The 24791-nt window shown below is 36.7% G+C and overlaps 1 protein-coding gene across 4 annotated transcripts in view; it reads right to left on the bottom strand.

Moving 5' to 3' along the window:
• The window catches only part of sfpq (splicing factor proline/glutamine-rich), a 32002-nt gene extending 7890 nt beyond the window's left edge, over positions 1-24112 (bottom strand). For 3 of the 4 annotated variants that reach the window (XR_012359723.1, XR_012359724.1, XR_008648521.2), the window contains exons 1-9: positions 23311-24112; positions 22648-22836; positions 22239-22540; positions 22042-22137; positions 19875-20071; positions 19692-19776; positions 19491-19605; positions 19354-19402; positions 19134-19240 (exon numbers count right to left, since the gene is read on the bottom strand). Coding sequence is in view for 1 of the 4 variants with exons in the window: in XM_055220615.2 (XP_055076590.2) it covers positions 11462-11572; positions 19134-19240; positions 19354-19402; positions 19491-19605; positions 19692-19776; positions 19875-20071; positions 22042-22137; positions 22239-22540; positions 22648-22836; positions 23311-23940 (1881 nt within the window). In the remaining 3 variants the exon portion in view is untranslated. Of the gene's footprint in view, positions 1-11090; positions 11573-19133; positions 19241-19353; positions 19403-19490; positions 19606-19691; positions 19777-19874; positions 20072-22041; positions 22138-22238; positions 22541-22647; positions 22837-23310 lie in introns of those variants that run through there. The other variant, XM_055220615.2, reaches the window with a different exon arrangement.
• Between the last annotated feature and the right edge of the window lie 679 nt (positions 24113-24791).

Below are 24791 nucleotides of genomic sequence, written 5' to 3'. Positions count from 1 at the left end.
GTAAATTGTCATCGTAGCTGCATGTCCACTGTGAGAGACAATCTAAAAAAAATCCAGAAAATCACAATGTATAATTTTTTAACTATTTACTTGTATGATCCAGCTGCAAATAAGTATTTGAACACCTGTCTATCAGCTAGAATTCTGACCCTCAAAGACCTGTTAGTCTGCCTTTTTATTATCCCAAATCAGATGCAACTGTATGAGGTTGTTAGCTGCATAAAAACACCTGTCCACCCCATACAATCAGTAAGAATACAAGTACTAACATGGCCAAGACCAAAGTAGTACACCTCCACAAGGCTGGAAAGGGCTACAGGGAAATTGCCCAAGCAGCTTGGTGAAAAAAGGTCCACTGTTGGAGCAATCATTCGAAAATGGAAGAAGCTAAACATGACTGTCAATCTCTCTCGGACTTTGGGATCCATGCAAGATCTCACCTTGTGGGGTCTCAATGATCCTAAGAAAGGTGAGAAATCAGCCCAGAATTACACGGGAGGAGCTGGTCAATGACATGAAAAGAGCTGGGACCACAGTTTCCAAGGTTACTGTTGGTAATACACTAAGACGTCATGGTTTGAAATCATGCATGGGACGAAAGGTTCCCCTGCTTAAAGCAGCACATGTCCAGGCCCGTCTTAAATTTGCCAATGACCATTTGGATGATCCAGAGGAGTCATGGGAGAAAGTCATGTGGCCGGATGAGACAAAAATTGAACTTTATGGTCATAATTCCACTAAACGTGTTTGGAGGAAGAAGAATGATGTGTACCATCCCAAGAACACCATCCCTACTGTGAAGCATGGGGGTGGTTGCATCATGTTTTGGGGGTGTTTTTCTGCACATTGGACAGGGCGACTGCAGTGTATTAAGGAGAGGATGACCGGGGCCATGTATTGTGAGATTTTGGGGCAATACCTCCTTCCCTCAGTTAGAGCATTAAAGATGGGTTGAGGCAAAGTTTTCCAACATGACAATGACCCGAAACACAGCCAGGATAACCAAGGAGTGGCTCTGTAAGAAGCATATCAAGGTTCTGGCGTGGCCTAGCCAGTCTCCAGACCTAAACCCAATAGAGAATCTTTGGAGGGAGCTCAAACTCCATGTTTCTCAGCGACAGGCCAGAAACCTGACTGATCTAGAGAAGATCTGTGTGGAGGAGTTGAGAACTTGCAAAATAGCAGGGTGTTCAAATACTTATTTTTCTCACTGTATATTACTATTCTTCTCATTTAAGTTTTTAAGGGTGTTATTTTGCAAGTGTTGTTATAAAATCGACTCAATCAGACTTCACTTTTCTCTCACTACATTAATACATAAGGTAGAAACTAGCATTCAGGGATGAATATAATTAGTATAATTTTCAGATATTTATATTAACTACGCAGCCACCAAATTGGACATCAAGCTTCAGTTGTTGCAAGTGTGTTGTCGCGGTTACGCACATGGCCTAAAGTTAACTTCCGGTCTGTATTCAGTTATCCAGCTAGTTTAGTTTAGTGACTAAACTGACCTCTGTAACACATACGTTGTTAAAATAAAATTATTTCGGTTTCCTAAAGAAGAGGGCAGATAGTGAGCATGGATCACTGATGAACGAGAGGTTTGGCAGCCAGGCAAGAATTCAAGGATCTGTAGCTAACATTGTATATATTAACTTCACACAGTAATTTAAGCTCAGTGTAGTAGTTGATATGTTTTAGCTATGATTTAAACTAAGGTAATTTACTTATTTAGCTTGTTATCAGAAATCTGCTCTAGAGACCCTGTTGGTATTGATTCTTTGTGGAAGTCTACTATAAGTTAAGTTTTGGACTCAAAAGCTGTTTGTTAATGTTTTTGCTGCTGAAACCATCTATACTGTTATACTTTATACCATTTACTTGAGTATACTAAATTTATAGAGCCAAAAGATTTTACGGTTAAATTGGAATTAACTTTTTGCTTTCCATTTTATGCAAATAGAGATGGGGGATAATAGATAAATCTGTTTGAGAGAAACCGGTAAGAACTGTGCACATAAGCTATCAACCGTTAATATTACAAAACATTGCAAAAGTGCCTGTTAACGTTGGTTTTAAGTTTAGCTAGCACATATTATACCCTTATATACCCTTAATATATATAACGCATAATTTTTGCACAGATACTTATATACAATCGGAGTTATCAAAAAAAAAAAAACCTAATCAAAACAACTGAAACTATTAACAAAAGAACTTTAACAAATACAAAAGCGAAAGTAAAACTAAACTGTGGACTTGCAATACGAACTAAAACTAAATAAAATTTAGAAAAACAAAACTTGCAGTTTCGTATTTTGAATGGTGTTAGATCGGCAGTTGAATACAGAGTGACTCATGCTACAGAATCATAAATGGGCAAATGTTGCTGGATCATTAATGACCAGTGGGTGGCAGATTTATGTTCATTTTAAGTCCTGACATGCACAACAGCGAATTAGAAGCAGTGGCACTGGCACAAGTGATGGCGAAAGTAGTATGTAGAAAGAGACAGGGTCCAATATGGGATCTTTTTTAATATGATTCTGCTTCAAATAACAGCAAGTACATGGTGCTCAGAAGTGATGGTAGCATTTGTGGGACTGTACTAAAGGGTAAGAACACAACAATATTGAAGGTGCATCAGTGAATGGTTTTTTGAAATTTGTGTGCGAATTTCTTTATCATCATCATCAGTGTGTAAAGTTCAGAGCAGGAAAAAACAAACAAACCTACCTTGTATTTTTTTAAATCCTCTTATTAAATCTTCTTGGAAAGGTGTATGTAAACTTTTGACTACCAATGTACGCTTTAGACTAAAACAATACTTATACATAATTAAAATAACTACAAATAAAACAATTTATTACTGCTAAAAACTATTTATTCACAACTGAAAAGAACTAAAACTAAACTGAAATGATTAAATAATGATAATAATAATAATAATAATAAATAGATATAACTACTATTACATTTTTATTATATAATATAATTGATTAAGCAGACGGTCTTGCAAGTTTCTAATAATACATTTTATTTGAATTATGCTGAACTTGCATGTTTATGTTGACTGCAGTTAAAAGTTGGAAAACCAAAATTGTAATTGTTTATGGTTAACATTTTATTATTCTAGAAACACTGCCCAGCCCTAACAAATGATCTAAATTTGTATATATAATAGGTAAATACTGTATAGTTAAATGTATGTTACTTCAGCACAGATCTTGTTTTCTTCTTATGCCCCGTACACATTACAAGCAACATTGTCGCTGTGTGTCGCTCTGTCTCTTTCAAGTAAGGTTGTTAGGAGGCATTTCACAATCTGGTAGTCAAACAAATGAATAACATCCACTCCAGTAACTGACAAGAGACGGGTGAAGTGAACTCCACTGTTTTGCGCTCATCATTTGCATAGAGTTACACTTTTCTCAACTTTGTTGCATCCCTGGACATGCCCCATCCGGTTGCCAATGATCATTGTCGCTCGTGTTGCCGAAAGTCACAAATCTTCCATTGAAATGAATGAGATCATGTCGCTCTGCTACTGCTAGTTGCTGGTAATCTTAACAGCCCATAAGGCTCTGCAAAAGCAACAAATGCTTGAATCTGAGAACAGAAAATGGTCAGGGCCTACTAAACCAGGGATTCGCAGATTCTGCCACTTTGCATTAAAGCCTTTTTTACTGCAATAGTTCAGCAAGTAATTTGCTCATATGTAGCATTATATGTTGTCTTAAACATTGCCATGATTAATTATTTGTTAAGAGACTGACATTTTTGCACATCATTTTAAATAATAGCTCTTTAAATTTATTTATTGTAAATTCAAGAAACATACAGTAGTATCAGATCATCCGATACTTAGAATTCTAGTATCAAAATCATATCGGTAACTAGACACATTAAGATTTTAGCCAAATCACGCAACAGCAATATTGAGAGCGATGATTCACCATCAGATCTCTGAGGAGTCAAATAAGGACACATGGATATATGGATTTTAAGCATACCAGGGTTCAGGTCAGCACATCAGGGTATGTGTGATGAGGTGACACACCTCTGTTAGGAGAAACTGGACAAAATATTTGAGGTCTTCGGTGCAATTGTAGTCATTGCAATGCTGAAGATTAATAGGTTCAAGTGAGCAAAGCATGATGAGTGAAGAGAAGTTCAAACAAGGAAGCTTGTTCAGTCAAAAAAACAACTCAATGGTAGGACAGCATCATAATCCATATGGATTCATCCTGTGCTGGCCAGACTCCGTCAGATTTGTCTAAGAGATGGAGCAAAAATGAAATAAACAATGCTATATATTCGCCACACAAAAGGAATAGATCTTATGGTCCAATGTGTCGCAATGTATCCCACGAATGCAACAACAAAGTGTGGTCCGAGATCTCTTTTGGTTCTTTGATGCGAATGCAAGTCTGCACAGAATTTCAGCCTGCAGCTTAAAAGAAAAGTTCACCCCGAAATAAAACATTTTACTCACTCTCAAGCCATTCTAGGTGTCTATGACTTTCTTTAGGCTGAAGATAAACAGAATTATATTATATAAGGTTCTTTCCAACCTTTTAATGGCAATGTATATTGCCACATTTTTAAAGCCCATCCATCAAAAACTAATCCATATGGCGATTAAATGCCTTCCGAAGCGAAGCAATGGGTTTTTCAAGAAAAACATATTTTTTAACTTTATAAATTACAGTCACATGCGCATTCACAACGGAGTCCAGAAAAAAAAATTTCTTGCAAAATACCATCGCTGAATACTGAAAAAAATAAATAAAGTCAAGCACATGAATGGCTTTTAGGTGAGTAAAATAAAGGCCAATTTTCATTTTAGGGTGAACGGTTTCTTAAATCAATAATAATTACATAAAATTGTAAATATATTCATGCTTATTAAAAAAGAAAAAAACTAACTAACACTCTGTATTGATAACCATGCAATGTAAATAGCTAAACCTATAAAAATGACTTTGTTTTGGCATGCAAATTCTAAAAAGATTAACTTTTATAAAAAACAACATGGTCGTACTTCATGACCTTGTGGTGCCCACGGGTAAAAGATTTTGTTAATAATGCAAAGTTCTAAAAGATGCCATTGGCACAGATTGAATAAAACTGAATTTTATAAGGGTTTTAATAGAAACAGCCAATGCTTCATAATAAACAGAAACAATTAGAATTTTTGTGATGTTTCTATTGTCATTTCAGTTATTAGTGCAAAGTGATCCATCAGGAATGGAGTAAGACTAAAAAAAATCATCACCAAACACCGGCCAACGGGGATATGAACATGTGTATATAGCTTGAATATTCATCGAAATGTTTACAATTCTGCTCAGCTGAAAGCACAGGATTATGACACTATCATAATTATCACTATGGTAGCGATATAACAGATTTGCGTTATAACAATTGCGTTATAGAAATATGCACCTAAACAATCACTAAACACAAAAAGCACAATGTAATCTATGATTGCATGTTCCCTTAATCTTTTGCATATTTGATTTAGTGACGCTAAGGTGCTGTAATGTTTGCTAGCAATTTTAACGCTAGACTGACTAGCTCAGGTTCTCATCGTTTATCCATTGCGTTGGTAGCTTCGTTGCTTGACATAGGTTATGGTGTCATGTAGGTCTGGGCCTACATCGATCTCGTGGCTTACAATTGCTGCCTCACCCATGTTGGAGATGTCAAAATATTTTAGACAAAATTAGCATTTACTGTAGCTTTCATTTCCATTTTGGGATCCTTAGCCAGCCTTTATATTCAGGAGTATCAAGCCAGCCATTATAAAACGTTACCCATTTACTTATTGTGGCCGATCGGTCGGTTCACACTCAAAATTTGACCAATGTTCTATGTGTTTAGTCGAACAGTGGGGGTGCCTGACTCTCATGTTTACTGCTTCCTAAAGGGTCCTGCAGCAGGTCTGATATAGCGCTGATGTTATGGCAGCACTCAAAACATGCCCCAAACGTCATAATATAAATGTATTAGAAATTTCTGATATATCTTTATATTTTAGTAAACTGAATAGGCCAATAGTCTGGAAATTCATTTTTCTCCATAATCAATTTTCTTTTTTCCATACTAATCCAGACTTGGAAAGTACTTAAATTCCATACTTTTCCAAAACCCGTAGGAACCCTGAATTACTAAACTAAAATTTGGTAAATGCTAAAGGAACAGAGTATCCCAGGTATCACACTTTTACTGTATTAATATGAAATAGCCTAACATATACTTTGTTTACATTAGGGCTGTCACGATTATGAAATTTGGCTGGTGGTTGATTGTCTAATAATTTGTGGCGATTACAACGATTAATTGCCTGTTTTAGTGCTTTGACGATTAATTGTCTGTTTTATTGCATTGACATTTAATTCTCATACATTTTTTGTTTGTTTATTAAATAATTTTCACACATTGTTGTAATTTTTAAAATCTTTTGCAAGGTTTACCTGGCAGTAAATAATTATACCATAACACATATTTAAAAGTAATTATTTAATGAATATATCTTTCAAAAATTTAAAAATTTTGATAAGAAATTAACAAAATAAAGTGTCTAAAAAAACGAAAATAAATAGCTAAGAAATAGTAGCCAATCCTGCTAAGGTCATATTAGATTGGATCGCACATGTCTGTAGTGGCTGCAAAAATCAATTCTTACAGCTCCCCCTTGTGTTTTTTTAAAGAGATGTGCAATCATTGCGGTGATCTGAAATCATTGCGATGAGGTCAAATAATCGCAATGAGACGATTATTCAATCATTGTGACAGCCCTAGTTTACATTAGTGTTTTCAGTTTTAAACGCAGAACTTTTATTATTTTCATGCCTGGCATAAACACCCTTGTAAACCTAGACTTTTGTAAACACTGCCGACCCCATTTTAGTTTGAAAAGTTCGGGGTTGCGAAGCCGTGTAGATGGATCTAGCCGGAAAGTTTCGTAAACTAACACATGCGCGCCCACATTTCCTCCCTAATTGGGTGTTGTGTATTTTTTCATGATTCATCAAGCCTCTCTCATACAAAGATTAGGCTATGGAAAGATGGCCAGCTGCAACGACCATCTAAACAATGACATGCAGATGGAACTACAGGGTTTGCAGTGTTTCAGATGTTCAAATGCTACTAAAACGCACAAATTATGCAAAAAAACCTTTTACAAGGTGTCTGGAAATAAACGTTTCTTGGTAGTGTTTAAACACAACCACCCTATAATAATACAAATCAAAGCGGTCTCATTAGACATGACTTTTTGGGTGTTAATGTGACACCCACACTGATAAAGCCCTTTTCTAAATGTATTGGTTAGCACACTGTAGCACTAATGTAGCTAAAGATATTAAGGCAGTTTTAAAATAAAAAAGCACTAGTGTAAACAGAGAAATAATAATCTTCTATGATTAACCCTGTAGCGCATTCTGAGCAAAAGCCATCTGACTAACATGCATAGTCAGTTCCCTTCATGATATGTTTGTAAAGCTGAAAGAAAAGATGTGCGAATAAGAATAAGGAGCTTTCTTTACCTTTCTCAAACAAAATTTCATATCTTGCCACAAATCTCATAACGGCATACCAAGCAGCTAGTTCTTCCTCTTCAGTGCTTATTCAAGCATGTCCTGATGGACTGATCAAGAATTGAGTACCCTGTCTTGTGGTTCTTGTGGAAAGCCAGCCAATCAGAGTGTAGCTTGAAATTCTAACGTATTGCCATTCATATGTACAATTCATATGAAATAGCTGGTCACAGTCCATGTGCATGACATCTGATGCTGAGAATATTTGTATTTAAATGGCCAAAATCCACAATAGTTTCAAACTCGTAGATATTTTGAAACAGTCACCAACAAACCTGTCAAGGAAAAAATGTATAGACAACCAGTACAACAGATAAGGAGCTTAGATGCAAAACCCTCCAAGCGTGTCTAACATGTATTATATTATGATAAAAATCCTCATTTACAGAAAAAAATAGTGAATTCTGCAAAAAAAAGTAATACTCTACGAAAATACAAAAAAGATGAAATACTAAAGTATTCGATTAACGTATAATAAGTGCCGAAAGCATTTGGTTAATATCTCATTTTTTGACGGAGGTGGCATTTAGTGCCTTTGCATCTGAGCTCCTCACATTTTTCTCAATGTACGCGTGAAAACGCAAAATTATGAAATTACCTTACTTAGCTCTGTTCTTGACGTTAAAACAAAACTAATTGTATGCTTAATGGGATTTGAATCATAAAATACCATAGATATCAAAAAAAAAAAAAAAAAGTCAACATTACACATTAATCAAATTAGTCTAGCAATAACATTGATATGTTCAAGAAAAATGTAAATAATTTTTAATTTTTTTTAATGTAACCAAAAGTAGTCACCATAATTGCTAAAAGCTGCTTTAGAGTAGATATTATTATATTACAATTTAAATTAAATAAAAACTGTCTGCATGGATACATTAAAGTGATTTACTACATAATGAACATTTACTCTAGCCTGTCCACAGGCAAATGGTCCAGATGGATTACTGGCTATAGTGGCAGATTCCTGGACTGGGTTTAGATTAATCCAGGACTAGGCCTTAGTAGTTTTAGTTTATTGCAAAAAGCAACACATCTTGGGACAAAACAATGGCACTGATATATGTTAAGATATGTCAATGCAGGTTATTTTTTAGTCAGGGACTCAGATAAACCCTGTCCAGGAAACCACCACAATGTTGTAAATAACACATGATCAGTCTGGAAGAAACCAATTCACTTCCTCAATATACCGTCAGAAATGACTAGGACTGAATTTTATGTTTGTACCTGCATCTTGTGTTTTTTGTGTCACCTACATCTTTGGATGGCCTTAGAGTGAATCAATTAAAAGTAACTTCATTATTCTGCAAACAAACAAATTGCACTGATAATTTTTTTTTATTGAATTTTTATGAAATTAGCAAAAATTGCATCATGCCCAAAATTAAACTGATGCACTTTTTTTTTTTTAAAAATTAGATTACTGTATTTGATTGAATGTTATCTGTGAAAACAAATCTAGTGTACACTAGATAGAAAACTTGCTTTGAATAGTAATTTTTCTAACTGACAAACAAATCTTTAACTGGAGGAAAACGTTAACAGCTTAAGTGAGTTCTTAACATGAGACATAAAACTATGTAAAACTGTGTGTCAATTACTACACCATATACCAGATGTGCAAAACTGTTTTTGTCCTATTCAACAAATAGGTTGAATACACATAAACCCTTACTGCAAAACAGTGTCATTGTTCTCAAAATAGACATTTTAATGCTAAGAAAAGAACTGTTACAGAATAATGTGACTGAGTTTACACTTACATTAAATACTTTCCACATTTAAGTTCATAACAGTTATGAGACTAGAATTAATCATGTGGATGGGCAGCACTTAGTGCATTGCCGTTCATATAGTCAAGAGTTTTAAATTCAGTCTTTCTGTGCGTGCCAAATATTGAATAACATGACCGCCATTGAAATTAAATTAACTTGCATGTATAAATGGCTCTGATTAAACGTTGCATAAAATTTGTTAAATTTACTGAGTTGAAAAATATTTCTAAGGAAAAAATTCTCCCACATCATATTTCTGTGTAATTTAAACATTGAATTCTTGTTCTAATATATAATTTTTTCGTTGCATTTTAGTTTTGATTATTGCAATGTTGGTCACTGTAGAAAATAATCGCAATATGCCGGTATAGTGAGCGAAAAAACCCACTAAAATTTTTACAAAATAGCGTCACTGTACAATTGTTTGAAACGTCGAATAACTTAAACTTTCACCCTGTTGTCATAGCATTATGCTTATATAAGCAAATATGTAAAATTAATAAATTTAGTTGGACAATTTTGTAAAAACAAGGATGTGCAAAAGTATATTTCTGTGTCTTTAGTATTATTTTAGACAAACTGCACTTTTTGATTAAGGTTTGTCTGCAGCACAATTAAACACAAGTCGCTTTAATGACCAAGTTTAAGAAAAGCAAAAACGAATTTCAGTGGCTACAGCATTGCTTGATTTAAAGCACAAGCAAAAGTGTACACCCATATAGATGAAGCAGAACATGCTGCTCAGATCTTTTCTGTTCCGTTCTTGAAAAACGTTGTCGAAGTAGGGGAAAACTTCTTAAAAATTCCTCCCCAGCAAAGCAAAAAAAAAAAAAAAAAACGAAACCATTTTAGCAGCCAATATATTATGTTTTTTTAAAGAAATTTGAATTCCGGGGATATTTATTGTTAAAAGAAGAACGGACAACAATGCTTGAAAGGGACTCAATCAACCCCTAGATGCTGTGGTTGAGGTGATGTTCAAAATTGAAAAACGTTTCTTGCACCAAGTACAAGAGGTTTAAAATTTAAACTTTTTTAAATCAGTAGACTGTAACAAAGTGTATGGGAGGGTATGTATATAAAATGAATATTAGCAATAAGATAAAAAAGTATATAGTTTTGTTCCCTTTTAAATCAAAAACATTGGACAACTTTTGTTATTAAAATTATTGCAATTGGAAATGCCACAAAAATGCTGCATGATAAAAAATGGGTAGATTAAAGGCAGGGGATGTTTTTTGGTTGCAGAACGTTGGAATGTCATTACAAAAGTATGGAAAAAAGCCAAAAGCTATTCTATGTCCAATGTGTCTATGGAGAGTTTCTGTAACTGCGGTTGTCACTACCTGCATTTTGCGGGAGTTAATTCGATTGTAGAATGCGGTGGTCAGTCCCGTAAACGACTGAACTGTGTGTGTAATGAACAGGATCAAGCATTAAAAGGTAAAGTGACAGCCGAATTAAAATGCAGTGTGTACAGGACCTATGTATACCAAACAAATTACATTTATAAACAAATTAAAAATTTAGCAGTTAATTTTTTTTAGATGGACGACAAGATATTTCTTGCAAAAAATAAAGTTTTATATTTAAATTAAAAAGGATGTTTAGGTCTTTGAAACTAGCAAAAACCACAAACAGCAACTTTAAAACTGGTTAGATATCTTGAGACTAAATTAAAATTGTGCCAACAACACCGGAGTGGGGTTTAGGAATAACAACTGTACTCTTTATTGAAAACTTACATGCATTACTGTAAATGTAATTGGCAAAGAACATAGCCATAAAGATAGCTGAACAACTCACAATATTCACCAGTATAAACACAAGTAACATGACAAGATGTAGAGTAGTAGCAAGGGAAAAATTACATATTGGTAGCACTAAGCTAGTGCCAACTTGAGCCATTTTATTGTTAAACCTATTAAGAATACAAAATAAAAGTAGAAAGAAAAAAGGAGTCTTCAGGATAAAATTGCAAGAAAATTCTTGAAACTTAAATACATCATTCTTAACTGCAGAACTGAGCCTCTGGAATTCCACATCACACAAAATCTGCTTTAAAGTGCCAGATCAGAAGCGTGGCTTCTTGGCAGGTCCATCAAATTCCTCACGGACCCTGCCATATCCTGGGTTCCCAGCACCCATGCCCCTTGGGCCACCTTGTGGGAAACGCTCATTGCGCTACATGTATCATCAGTTATGTATCAGTTGGAGTAGGGGGGATTTTAATTTTGTTGAAATTGTGAAGTTTCCATTGGTAGGGGAGAAAATCAAAAGAGGTCAATAAGTTCCATGAGTTCATATTATGAGCAAAGCGTTTTTTAAAAGTGGGGTCCAAGGAAAACAATCGGTGAAACAGTTCCAACACGCAGATCCACGGGTGCCACAGGTGACATAGAAAAAGGAAGAGAGGGTAATGTATTCATTAGTCATATCCCATTACATTGCATTCTATTAGCGCAGCTATGATAAATACTACAGTACACAGAGTTGGACGATTTTTGCATGGAAGATTTAGAAGTGTAAACGTGACAAAAAGCTTGTGACGTTCACAGTTTGATCCCAGAAAGTAACAATCAATGGCAATAAGTCTTTGGCTTTTACTGTGAAACCCTTTTATTTACTGTGAAACTATATTCCTAATCTTGGTAATTAGCCAAGATTACTAAATGGAATTAAGACTAATATTACTTAAGACTTACATTAGTCTTGCTTTAAAAACTTTTTTGTATTTTGCATGCTGACAGGATGAATTACTTTTAAAGGTATAGTGGAAGATTTTCGTTTTCCGGGTGGATCACATATATTATTGGTCATCCCAGATGTCAATCATTCTGATGATATGTTGACGTATAACCGTCGTACGTGCTCGTCCCTAGGTTTGCTTTCTGCACATGCGCACTTTCACGTGTACGTGTGTTGTGCTACGGTGTCAACCATTGATTGAAGCTTGCGTTCTCACAGTGTTTTTTTTTCAAAACGTCTGGAGGGTCGCAACGAATTGTATGACAAGAAGAGAAAGGACTATGAAGAAAGAAACAAGACAAGAGTGTTTATGGGAGACTATTTCACATGCTGGCGTGAGCTAATAGGACAGGTTGGGCTTCCCACGCGAAGTTTCTACTGGAAAGGTACATTTTGTCATGCTATTTGGAGAAATCCATTTAAAATCACTGCTAGTAAAAGTTGATGTAAGCTATGATTAGCGATGGCACGAGTCACGAACCGCACAGACACGGTAAACATGCCGACAGCAACTAACGCGTTTAACAGGTGTTCCCTCTCGGGAGGAGGGAGAGTGTGGCGCTTGTGCATTTTTTAAAAAATGTGGAGGGGCGTTTCTTTTAAATAATTCGGGAAAATCTTCCGCTATACCTTTAAGGCTTACAATCATTTGTGTGAAAGACTTATTTTATTCAAATGTGATATTTTAATGCTTGTAATTTTTAACACTTTTTTCGGCCTTTGAGCAGACAAAGATATCAATAGAAGTCTTCTACGATCACATCCAAGGCAGATGACTGGTTTAGGATAGTTTTATAAAATTTTACTTAAATCTGAAACATGGGTGTGACACTTAAGAGACCATAAAATCAATAGGCAAAATCACTCAAGGATAAAAGGTCACAAAAGACCCATGTACACCTGGTATTAAGATGCGTTTTGGTCGATCGGATCACAAGTGGACGTGACATATCTGTTCACACATGGTGTTTTAATCTGGCTCTTTTGCCACTTTCGACCGTTTCTGTCTTGATTACTTCGAGGGGATGGTCTATGGGCGAAATGTTACAACAGGAGCAGGAGAAATAACTGGTTTAAATAATAAACTTTCAGCATGAGGATGCAATTGTCTGCGTGTTGTATATGCGGTTAATGGAGACGTGTTTGAGGGTTCACGCTAATCAGGACTGATGGGAAAACATTGTGGCTGTAAATTACACATTAGGTCAGTAGGCGGAAAGTAGGCAGTCTTTTTTGGCTGCTTGAACACATTCACGCTCAAAATGTTTTAGACCCGTTAACACCTGCAGAGATTCCCGCAGCACTTTGCAATTTGGGCGGCCCGCCTAAGCTGGGAAACCCTACCGCCTTAACTAGGTCGTCCAAAAAAAAAGTCTATAGTTCTTGCAGATTTAAAGTAAGTTAGCTGGTGATTTTTGTTGTTTGAGCAACAAACTAGCTAGGTTGCACGTGCCTGTTGTTAAATAAATGTAATTAATAGTGGGAAATAATCCGTTTTTACAATCTTACAATCTGCTTCAGTTTGTGTTTATTAACACTTTAGTTTCACTTCATCACACAGCTATTCCCGTTAGAGGTATCTGTTAAAGGTGCTCTAAGCGAATTCACGCGTTTTAGACAATAAAACATTTTTTGTTACATACAGCAAACATCTCACTATCTGCTTGCTGTCTGTCCGCTGATCAAACTGTAAAAAAAAAAACACGATCTCTGTAGACAGCCCAGGCTCCACAAACTGCAATAATAACAGTGGCCAAACCTACAAACAGAAACCATAAAGTGTACCAGCCAATAAACGACCAGAAGGATTTGAGGGTGGGGTTTGGGCGCGTTCATGAAAGCACGGAAGGGAGGGGGAGGAGTTAGCTACGCTCCGTTTGTTTGAAAACAGTTCAAACATCAACAAAAAGTGATGTCACACAGATTCGCTTAGAGCGCCTTTAAAAACATTTAATTCATTAATAATCTAGTATGTGTTCATTTTCTGTCATAGTTTCTTTCAAATTAAGTTTTCTTTGAGTGTTTTAAATAAAAATATTTTCATTTTCATCATGACCCTGGCCCTTTGATTGCCATGCCCCCGGCCACGCCCACATGCCCCTACCCTACCACCTTAACTAACACATTTTCTGTGGAAAACCCTGACCTGTATTTTGCATCGACCACTTATGTTTTGGTAGATCGAATCACAACTTAATACCAGGTGTAAACAGTCCCAAAAAGACAACGGAGTCTGACTGAAGAACTGTTGCGACTAATCGTTTTGTCAAGGTTAACTAATATATTGTTTTATAAGAATTACTATTAGAGATGCACCAAAATTTTTGCCACAGAAACCTTTAATCATATTTTTAATTTTTATGCTACAGAGGACACTACTTGACCAGATCAGATAATAAAAGCATTGTGAAGGGCTCACATAAAAAGTTATCATGTAGTGTAATGCTGGTGCCGAGATCTTCTTGGGATTGTTTTCCAGTTGTGCAAGACACAGATGCACACTTTAAACAGTACCCTGACTATAAACACATTTATGGCTTAAGAGATTAAGCTGGCATTGGCTATATGAAACGGAATTAAAAACAGTTCAAATGGCATAATTTTAATAAACTTTGATACCGTAAAACTTCAAATAATAGCCCGGGCTTATATTTTCCCAAACCTATCGTCACACCTGGCGTCTAAAAGAGACAGGCTTTTAATTCAATTGTTCAAGGATGACAGCAGGAGGTTACCACATATAACGTTTTATTTATAATTTAAATGTGTTTAACAAATTAGTTAGTGTAAGAATAACAGTCTTAAATTATTGGCAGCATAAATAAAGCAAACGAGAATATGCCTTTTTATTGGTTGTTGCGTTAAATCTTACACAGATACAACAGTGCTATGTTCTGATTGGCTATTGTGTAGTCTCTCTTTTTTTTGATTGGCTGATAAGTGGCACACAGCACGCTCGACTAGAACTCCAGGGGAGATGGGCTTGATAGAGAGAGCGGTGCAGCCAGATACATTTTTGGCGCTGCAGCATTTTAAATATATGATAAATAGTTTTTCTGCGTGAGAAATACAATGTGTGGCGGGAGTGCATGCATGACAAAAGACTGAAAGCCCGGCTATTATTAGCGGCCTCAAAACACTACCGGCCCACCGGGAAAAGTCCCAACTCTCCCGATTGCCACTTCGCTACTGTCATCATCACAGCAATCCTGACGACGAACGTTGTTGTGTTGTCATAGTGATGAGTAACGGAACGGTAATAAAAACTTTGGCGTGTGCAATCTGCACCATAGAACTGGCTTAAACAGACAATCTGACAGGTTTTAGAACATTAATTAGAGCCCGAAACTAAAAAAACAGCCCCGCCCTTTGAGATAGGCGCTTATTTAGCCAAACCTGTCGTCACACCAGGCGTCTAAAAGAGACAGACGTCTATTTGGGACTCGGCTATTATTTGAAGGTTTACGGTAAATATTTTCACTCAAATTTTTTATATTAAAAACCAAATGACTGCAAATGGCTCCTATCAAAATATGTTCTAATAATGCTACAATGAGGTAAAACTAAAAGGATGTGAAACCGAAGATGAGAGTTTTAAATGCACAAAGACAGTAGATGGCACTATGTTTTCTTGACACCTGAATGCCATTAAAAACACAAGAACATCAATGTCTTCTGTTCAGCTTTTCAATGTGAACCGGCGAGTGACAAATTATGAACAATACAGAAAACACATAAATGAAAGATGATCAAAATAAAGACGATCTGAGGGGCAAGAAGGTTCTCATATGAAAAACTATAGTAGATGCCACAGTATTTAATATAGTAAACTGAAGTAATATTTTGCGACAACCATTACGTCATCGACCAAGCATGCACGACCTGTGAAACAATGCAGAACTCCAAAGGTTAAAATGACTATTACATGCTGTGGTTTTAAAGTAATGAAAATAATTGTTTCCATCAAAGGATTTCAGTAGTAGAAGGCAAAAATAGATGCATTTATAGTCATGGTACCCTTTAATGCAACGCATTTGCATCCACAACTGTCCAAGCAGCAAAAAACATGTAATCATTTAATTTAAAATGAGTTTAAATGTAAAAGTTTTTTTTCACTGAACATATGCTTATTTAATTGTGCACTTTGTTAATTGTCTAGATATTCTAGATAAATCTAGATATGTTGGTTTTGGGCAAGAATTTTACTTTCAGTGCATCACTAATAGCTGTAATGTACTGGCATTTTTCTGCTACAGGCACTTGCTGCACATCTAAATCTTTTTTGCAGTGTTGCAGAAGTCAACATGAACTGCATTTGCAATCCATTTAATATCACCGGACACTAATGTTGGTCACAGGACCAAACTGTTACAGAGGAAAGATTCAACCAGAATCAAGCCAAACCTGAAAAAAGACCGAACCCCACAACACCCAAGCAGACAACAGTTGGTTGCCTTTTTGAAAAGCTTTCATTCAAAACAAAAAATTGTGTGTAGCAAAGCCATTATTGTTAATGAGATCAATTCTGATTTCATGTGGACTAAAAGTTAACATCACCTTTAACATTAACTAAACACACTTTTAACTTTGTTTCAGTAAAAATTAATCAATTTAATTGGCTAAAAATTAATAAATCTAGATAAAACACTAAAATAATATTTTGTAAGATTTTTTTTGATTTGCAGAAGTAGTTCCAATCCTGTTATATTCCACAACTGGGATAAGACTCACATTCAGCTATGTGTCCACCAAAGCATTTTTCCTGAGGCCAGCAGTTTAAAATGAGAGTGGTTGTATTGGTTTTATTTCAAGCTCAACACTGAGCCCTTTGCATTTTTTCCCAGTACCCACGAGTTGAAAATTTGTAATCTTTGGACAGTTGAGTAAAAAACCCGCGAGCAGGCACGCGTGCCACACGGCTGAAATGAGAACGACGTGGTCCGGACCGTTAGTGTCTGGAGGATAACTATCCAGTTGATAAAACATCTCGGAGAATACCGCAGACGCGCTTTAAACCGCGAGCGTGCATGCGCGCCACACGGCCGAAATGAGATAAAGACGTGGTCCGTCATGTGTGGAGATTAGCCAGTTGATAAAACATGTTGGTGAGAACTGTAAATGGACTTATGTTTTGGGTTTATATAAGCCTGTTATTATGTTAGTTTATAGTTGTTGCCAATTTAAAGTAAGTTAGCTGGTGCAACCTGCTAGCTAGGTTTCACGTGCCTGTTGATTAGATATAATTGTTGAGTGCTCTTGCTCAGATTAATTATGTGAATTATTTACATGCTACAATTCTTTGAGATAATGTAATTAATAGTGGGAAATAATCAGTTTAAAATTTTTGCGCTATGTATCATCATTCGCCAGACGTTCTACAACATCTGCTTTAGTTTGTGTTTATTAACCCTTTAGTTTAGCTATTCCCGTTAGAGGCAAAAACATTTAATTAATTAATAATCTGGTATGTGTTCATTCATGGTTTCTTCAAAATTAAGTTTTATGTGAGTGTTTTAAATAAAAATTTTAATTTTCATCATGACGCCCCTTTGATGCCACGCCCCCGGCCTCACCCACCTGTCCAACCCTACCACCTTAACACATTTTCTGTGGGAAACCCTGTTAACCCAATAATAATATTTGTTGACTAAACAAATGGTCTGCGAATTAACACGGCTTGCATTTTCACAAAAGCGCCTGCCGTTGTTAAGTCATGTAAAATGCTTTGGTAAACACAATAGCTTTAAGACACAGAAAGACATCAAAACAACTTTAAACAGATGCAGATTATCAAATTTAGATGTAGCCTGCTAAAGAGCTAAACATATATTGTACATACTGTCCCTAATTACAATGCCTGTGATTCTGGCACGAGTGGCCCTCCTAACAACGACACACATAAGTTTAACAAAAAATAAAATGCATCCAAAAAGCAAGCAATTGCTCTTGCTGCTGTTATGAGAACTTCAATGCACCTTACAGCTTTCCAAGAAAAAGCTAAGTTACGGTAATATTCAAAGCTCACAGGTAATATAACTTGTGGTCTTAAATGGTACAGTTGCATCAAAAAAACAATGCTGTACGTATTTAAAGACAAATGCTTTAAAACTTTGGAATCACTTAAAAGTAGAAATTCAGGTAAGTATACCACAACAGACATACAGGGTCTTTGTGGAGTGCCCTGCAGTTTGCAACAGCGACAGTCCAAGGAAGAAACTGCCAACATTTCCTCACAGCGAACAGGGTCAAGCCCAACTCCATTTTGCCAACCATAATTACTTTAATTAAAATATGGGTGCCAGCCAACATCAGCTCCTCAAAAGTTCAGCCATGTAACACACTTACAATAATGTAACTTTACATTTTGTGAACAAGCTGCTTTGAAGTCCATCTGCACTAAAAGCCTCTTTTTTCCGAACTACAAAAAAGTAACTGAAAAGAAAAGTGTACCACACATAGAAACAGCACTTTCACATGGACACTGCTGCAGCTAATATGACTGGAGGGGGTTGTAAAAGTGCAATGACAGAAGTGGTTTACTACAAAAACAAGCACAGTATTTCAACGTATTGTTCCACCACATATTAAAAAACATCACACAGACTTTGTCTTTATAAAGATGCCATATTGAGAATTTCAATACTACACAGCAAACACTGCATAAATGTGCCTGTCTCAATTAAGACAGGACTTACAAAAAACTGCTGTAAGCAAACAGTTGCACATTTCCCAGGCTTTAGTACAGACAGACTTGCAAAGCAACCAGAGAAAAGTGGTGATGGAAGCTGAGCTTGAGTGCTGACTTTGTAGGTGCTAATAGTTGGTAGCAATATCATTATTTCATAGGTGATCAACATAAGGTCCACAGACAAGCGTCCAAATACAAACCTAACCTTTAAAACATCAAACTAAATTCGATGGCCGCAGTTCTTATGAACCACAAGAGACACACACGCACACACCATCCACTCGCTCTTTCGTCTCAGAAATACATTACCATTTCGTTGGACGCCATGCCCGCCGGTGATGTTCCCGCCAATCCTTGTGCTTCAAAATTCAATCCTGACAACTGGAACTTCTGGCTAGCTGATCCAAATGACATATCTTTATATTTTAAAGAGAACAGAGAATTAGTTTTCATTTCTCAACACTAATCTAGAGGTAACAACTTAATCACTCTTAATTTTCTGAGATATAAGATCTAATATGCATTGTACCTGACAAACCCATGCCTCCACCAGCATTCATTCTCATCTCCCTGTCTCTCTGTAGAAATCGAAAAAAAGCAAGTTAAGTTTTGTTTAAAAAGGTTTTTTATCAACGTGTCATTTTAATATGGGTTTGCATTACTTACGTTGTCCATATAACCGCCCATTCTGTAAGATTCCTCACGTTTGCGCCTCATCTGTTCCTCAAGCTCCCTCTGCCGCAACATCTCTTCCTCTCTCCTGCGGCGTTCCTCTTCTTGTCTTTGGATAAGAACATTCAGAGACAGTCTGTGAAAAATATGAACTATGAAGGAAAGAACTACCATCAAAACTTTACACAAACATACCTGAGCTGCATCTCTTTACGCTTCTGCATCTCTTGGCTGTGCATCTCTTCCATGCGTCGAAGCTCTTCTTGACGTCTAAGAAGGTCTATTGAAAAACAAGATAACCATTAATACAGCTTTTTGTTACAATAATAAACTCGAGAGCAAAAACTTGTGTTGATTCAATTGTAGAATTCTACTTGCCCTGTCTGAGCATGTTCGCCTGATGCTCGTGATAGGCATCTTCCATTTCTCCTTCCAGCTTTTCACGGGCTTCACGAATGTTCTTCTCCACCTGCTGCCTCTGTTGTTTCTCCATCTCATCGAGAGACTTCCAGCGCTGAGAGTATTCGAACTCAAAGGTGCCAGGACGGGCAAACCGTGGAGGGTTCTCCCGTTCCCTAAAGTCAAAGAAAATCTCATTAGAAACATGCTCATTACGATTTACAACATCAAGATAAACTGTACATCTAAGGCCCCGTTTACACTATAGCTTTTTTGTTTTAAAAATTATTCTTGTCTATACTGCCATAACCTCCATCCATACACTATACATGACCATAAACACACAAAACTTGACCATTCATTCATACGGGGTATTCACATTAGGGATGTTAACAATTAATTGATAAAACTTGACGATGGTAGAAAAAGCAAGGTCATGCACGTGACCTACACAAAACACAGGAGGAGAAACAAAAATGAAGTGAGCGTGCAGGAGTTAAACTAGTCATGATCATAACGATGCTCGATGCCAAGTGAGCATGGGCTGGTATGATTAGCTTAAGCAAAAATACCATGGTTTCACAGTATTGCGGTATTGCCATTGCAACACTAAGAAGTGTTTATTCAGATGTATACAAACAACTTAAACTGGACACAATACATTTTATTTGTAAGCAACATATATGCTGGGTGAAAATAAAGCATTTAAAGTATAATTTCCTTTCAAAAAATGTTTTGTAACATATTTAAATGTAAATTACATGACTAAATTATTTAATTAATTTTGTGTAAAATGTTAGTGGTTTTGAAACCTTGACTGTTTAAAACCTTGGTATACCTTGAAACCGGCTCATGCCTAATGCCAAGCACACACCTGTGGGCTTTTTAATGTCATGCGAGACAAGCTGCCAACCCAACGAAATTGCATCCGCAGTGGATCTAATAGGATCCAATACAGAAAATGCAAATACGGTTAGCCTACTGAAAACAAAGACCCTATTCAGGGAAGCCTGCAAGCTTAGCTTAAAAACTAGAGATGCTCCTTACAGAATATTTGCTGCCGATACGAAGTAACTACAGAATATTTGCTGCTGATACGAAGTAACGATTTCTTGTCATCACTCATGCGTGAAATTCTAGTCATCGAGACATTCACTCAGAAATTCGCGTCACGGGAGGGGCTACTGCGACTCCGCTCGCTTCATGTAATCACGTCACTACTACTCTTGATTGGTTAACGCGGCGCGTTTTTCCGCCAAAGTTCAACATTTTCAACTCGCTCGTTTCCTGCGTCAACGCTCAATCCCCGCAAACTAGACGCGCAAATGAGATGGAATCGCGTCTACCGCATCTTTACATTGAAATCACTCGCACATGACACCTTTAACACGGCTGGTCTGAACGCAGCATAACAACGACCTTCAGCTGTTACTAATTCACGATACAGCACGGCTCTCGTACCTTATGTAAGCAATAACTTTGCTTAGGCTCACCCCAGAAATTATATATTATTTGTTAGTAACCTAATGGTAAATGCTGCAGGTGTAGAAATCTACATAAAACAGATATTTACTTTGATGTCAGGGCTAGATTACAGTATGAAACCTGTTGTGCATATTAATAAATTAAATGGCTTAATTGTTGGCACTGGCATAAACAGTAAATGGGTAAAAATAGCAATAAATAGGCTTAGTTTTGGAGCCAAATGTTGGAGTTGGAATCAATACCTCTGTTTTTTTTAGAAATAAAAGCCAAATGTCAATACCTCTGTTTTGTTCAGAAATAAAAACCAAATGCTTGAACATTTTACAGCAACATAATTTTCGTTATGCATTATTTGTTTTGGTAAAAAAAAATATCCGATTACTTGATTAATCGATCGATCAAGTGCTAGATTACTCTATTACAAAAAGAATTGATACCTACAGCCCTACAGCTGCCAAAACACCACCCCCAACCCAAATGATTATCACACCATCTGTCCATCTCAATTTACATGATAAAAAACCTACAAACCTTTAAAAACATCACAATTAAGTTCATATTGATTAATGCCTATTTTGAGTTAAAAATTGATTATTTCTTTGCAAGAGACGGAGATTAAAGCAACCGAAAAAAAAAAAAAACATAATAATTTAGAACTTACTTTTGATAAGTGGGGTTCTTCTGGGCAAGCTTCTCTGGCAAACCATCCTCATCATCATACTGCTCTAACAATTCAACAACCACTGGTCGAGGTGACCTAACAAAAAACAAACAATAGCATGAATACATGCATCTATTGTATCTAATAAAACCAAATGGCTCCTTTGTCTCATTACATAATAAAGATCTTCAACATACGTTGTAAGAAGGAACACCCCATCATTACACCGATCAATGGCCTTCCGAGCTGCAGGTTTGGAAGAGAATTCCACAATGCCTTTGCCTGTGGAACGTCCACGATCATCCACAATAACTATGGCTCTTTCCACGACTCCAAATTGAGAGAAGGCCTCTTCCAATAGCTCATTTGAGACAAAGGGAGACAAGTTGCGCACAGACAGTGCAGCAGAATGAGTGGCAAAACGAACTCGGAGTGGTCTGCCTTTCATCGGAGTATCATCCAGCTCAGCTTTTGCAATCTCAGCAATGGCACGAGATTCCTATAAACAAAAAGACTGAATTAGTCTTAATGTAATTTTAGATGTGTGCATTTACATGAACCAGTTACAAAGAAGATTTAAAAGGAAAACACATAAAAAAATCTTACCAGTCTGATAAAGCCAAAACCTTTGCTTTGACTGATGTAGATTTCACTGGGTTCCCCAAACTTTGCAAACATTTTCCTGAAATCTGTTTCAGTGATGTCGTTTGGCAAGTTACCAATAAACAATCGGCAACGTTGAGTATATGTTTTCTCCCCAGGCTTGCGCAGTAGAGACAGTGTTGCCTTCAGCTCCTAAAATGAGAGCAATTGACAAATGAATATGCTTTTTTCACGTCAAAACATTAAACGTTGAATTCATCTTTCACAAAATTATTACCCAATTAGAATTTGCTTAAACTTAAGATTAAAAAATAATATATTTTAGTCGACGCTTCTTCCAAAAACAACCTTGCTTCAGATGCAAAGGTTTGCGCAAAACAAACATAACGCTACTTTTACCAACAAGGCACCGCTAGACAATTAAAAATAGCAGTAAAACAATATAGATACACGTTAAAGGTTCACTAATCTTATTATTTATCTCATATTCACACGGGAAAAAGACAGCATCAAAACACCAACATGGGTCCATCTATTGTTAGTGTCTACAAAATGGCGGACGTGCCTCAGCAACGCCACGCCACCGAGCAATAATGTTCATTTTTTTAAATTACAATATTTGATAACTTTTCTCCTCTTAAATGACTATTTCGTAGTTTATTTTACATGAGATTGAGGGACGTCATCGTTCATTTTTGGACTTTGTTTTGCCTGCTCTGGCTCTTTTAACGGAGTAACGTTAGGTGGTTTCTGGCCATTCCCCATTCCAGGTTTAGGTTGATTAACGTTCTGTTTCGGTTGATAAACGTTCTGTTTCGGTTGATTAACGTTCTGTTTCGGTTGATTAACGTTCTGTTTCGGTTGATTAACGTTTACGTTAGGTTTTGGTTGGTTCTGTGGAGAACCGAGGTCTGGGTTCTTCACGTTGGCGTTATTTTGAGGCGGCGGAGACTGGATCTTCGGAGTAACGTTAGCGGCGCTTGCAGCCTGCGGCGTCGACGGGCCTTTGTTTGCTGCGGCGTTACTCTGTTGGGCCGTGCCTTGAACTTGGGCCGGCGGTGACTGGATAGCAGGCTTATTCTGTGCGGGTTCCTGTGGCTTCTGCGGCGTAGAGACTTGATTTTGTTGAAATCCCAGGTTTGGCCTGTTCCCACCGCCCATATGGCCCCCACGGTTTTGGAAAGGCTGCTGGTTTTGATTCCTAAAGAATGGGTTTCCCATCCCACCGCGCATCCCGAAGCCTCCGCGGCCTCGTTGCTGGAATCCTCCGCGGTTACGGGACCGATCACGAGACATGATCACAAAGTAGCTGATTGAAAAAATGATAAAGAATTTACGAAAGCGATATATACGATTAAAAACGCGATGTGGTCAAGATTTGCCGATAAATTCCGTCGAAGAGTGTTTCACCTTCACCCTCACGATCGGATTTGTAAAATGGCCGTTCGGTAGTGGGACGGATGATAGAAATGGGAAGGCGAATGAGCTCACGAGACCCCGCCCCAAACAAAATCTTTACAAACCGAAAGCATTGTGGCGCACTCTAGTGGCGCGTGACAGTTTAACAACAACGAAAAACGTGAATACGAAAAATAATGTTTTACTGTTTTTAGTAGTATTTTATAGAAAAGTAATCATGGTTTTATTATTTTGTAGAAAAGGGAAGTAACAATGTTTTTGGTGGATTCATTACCATTTGCTTTACCATAGTTCTACTACAAATATCAGGTTAAACAGGTTATCTTACCTGTAGTGAGAACTAATACGTTTGTGGTTTTCAGAAACATTAGTGGCAAAAACGGCATCAATTTACTAGTGGCAAAAAATGCATTAAATATTCTTAAATTTGATCTTTTGATTTGATCTTGAGCTTTATACAATGTCTTTTCAGTTTGTTTTGTCCTGCGAATAAATGTGGGATGTGTTTGGAAATAACTAGTTTTGTACTAATCTAGTGGTTTAACTTTACATTTTTCTTCACACTGGAAGTAACTACCGGCTCATGTTACAAAATACATTTCTTGTTTACTTTTCCTTGAAGGTCTATTTCTACATTGTTGGATTTTTAACATTGAAAGTAACCTTTTCATTTCATCATTTACATTTTACTAAAATAAAATTGTTAATCAAATACACAAATTATATAT

Source organism: Misgurnus anguillicaudatus, chromosome 20, assembly GCF_027580225.2.
Source record: "Misgurnus anguillicaudatus chromosome 20, ASM2758022v2, whole genome shotgun sequence".
Classification (NCBI taxonomy): domain Eukaryota; kingdom Metazoa; phylum Chordata; class Actinopteri; order Cypriniformes; family Cobitidae; genus Misgurnus; species Misgurnus anguillicaudatus.
The sequence above is the reverse complement of the archived record's forward strand: the minus strand, read 5'-3'. Positions and strand labels throughout refer to the sequence as shown.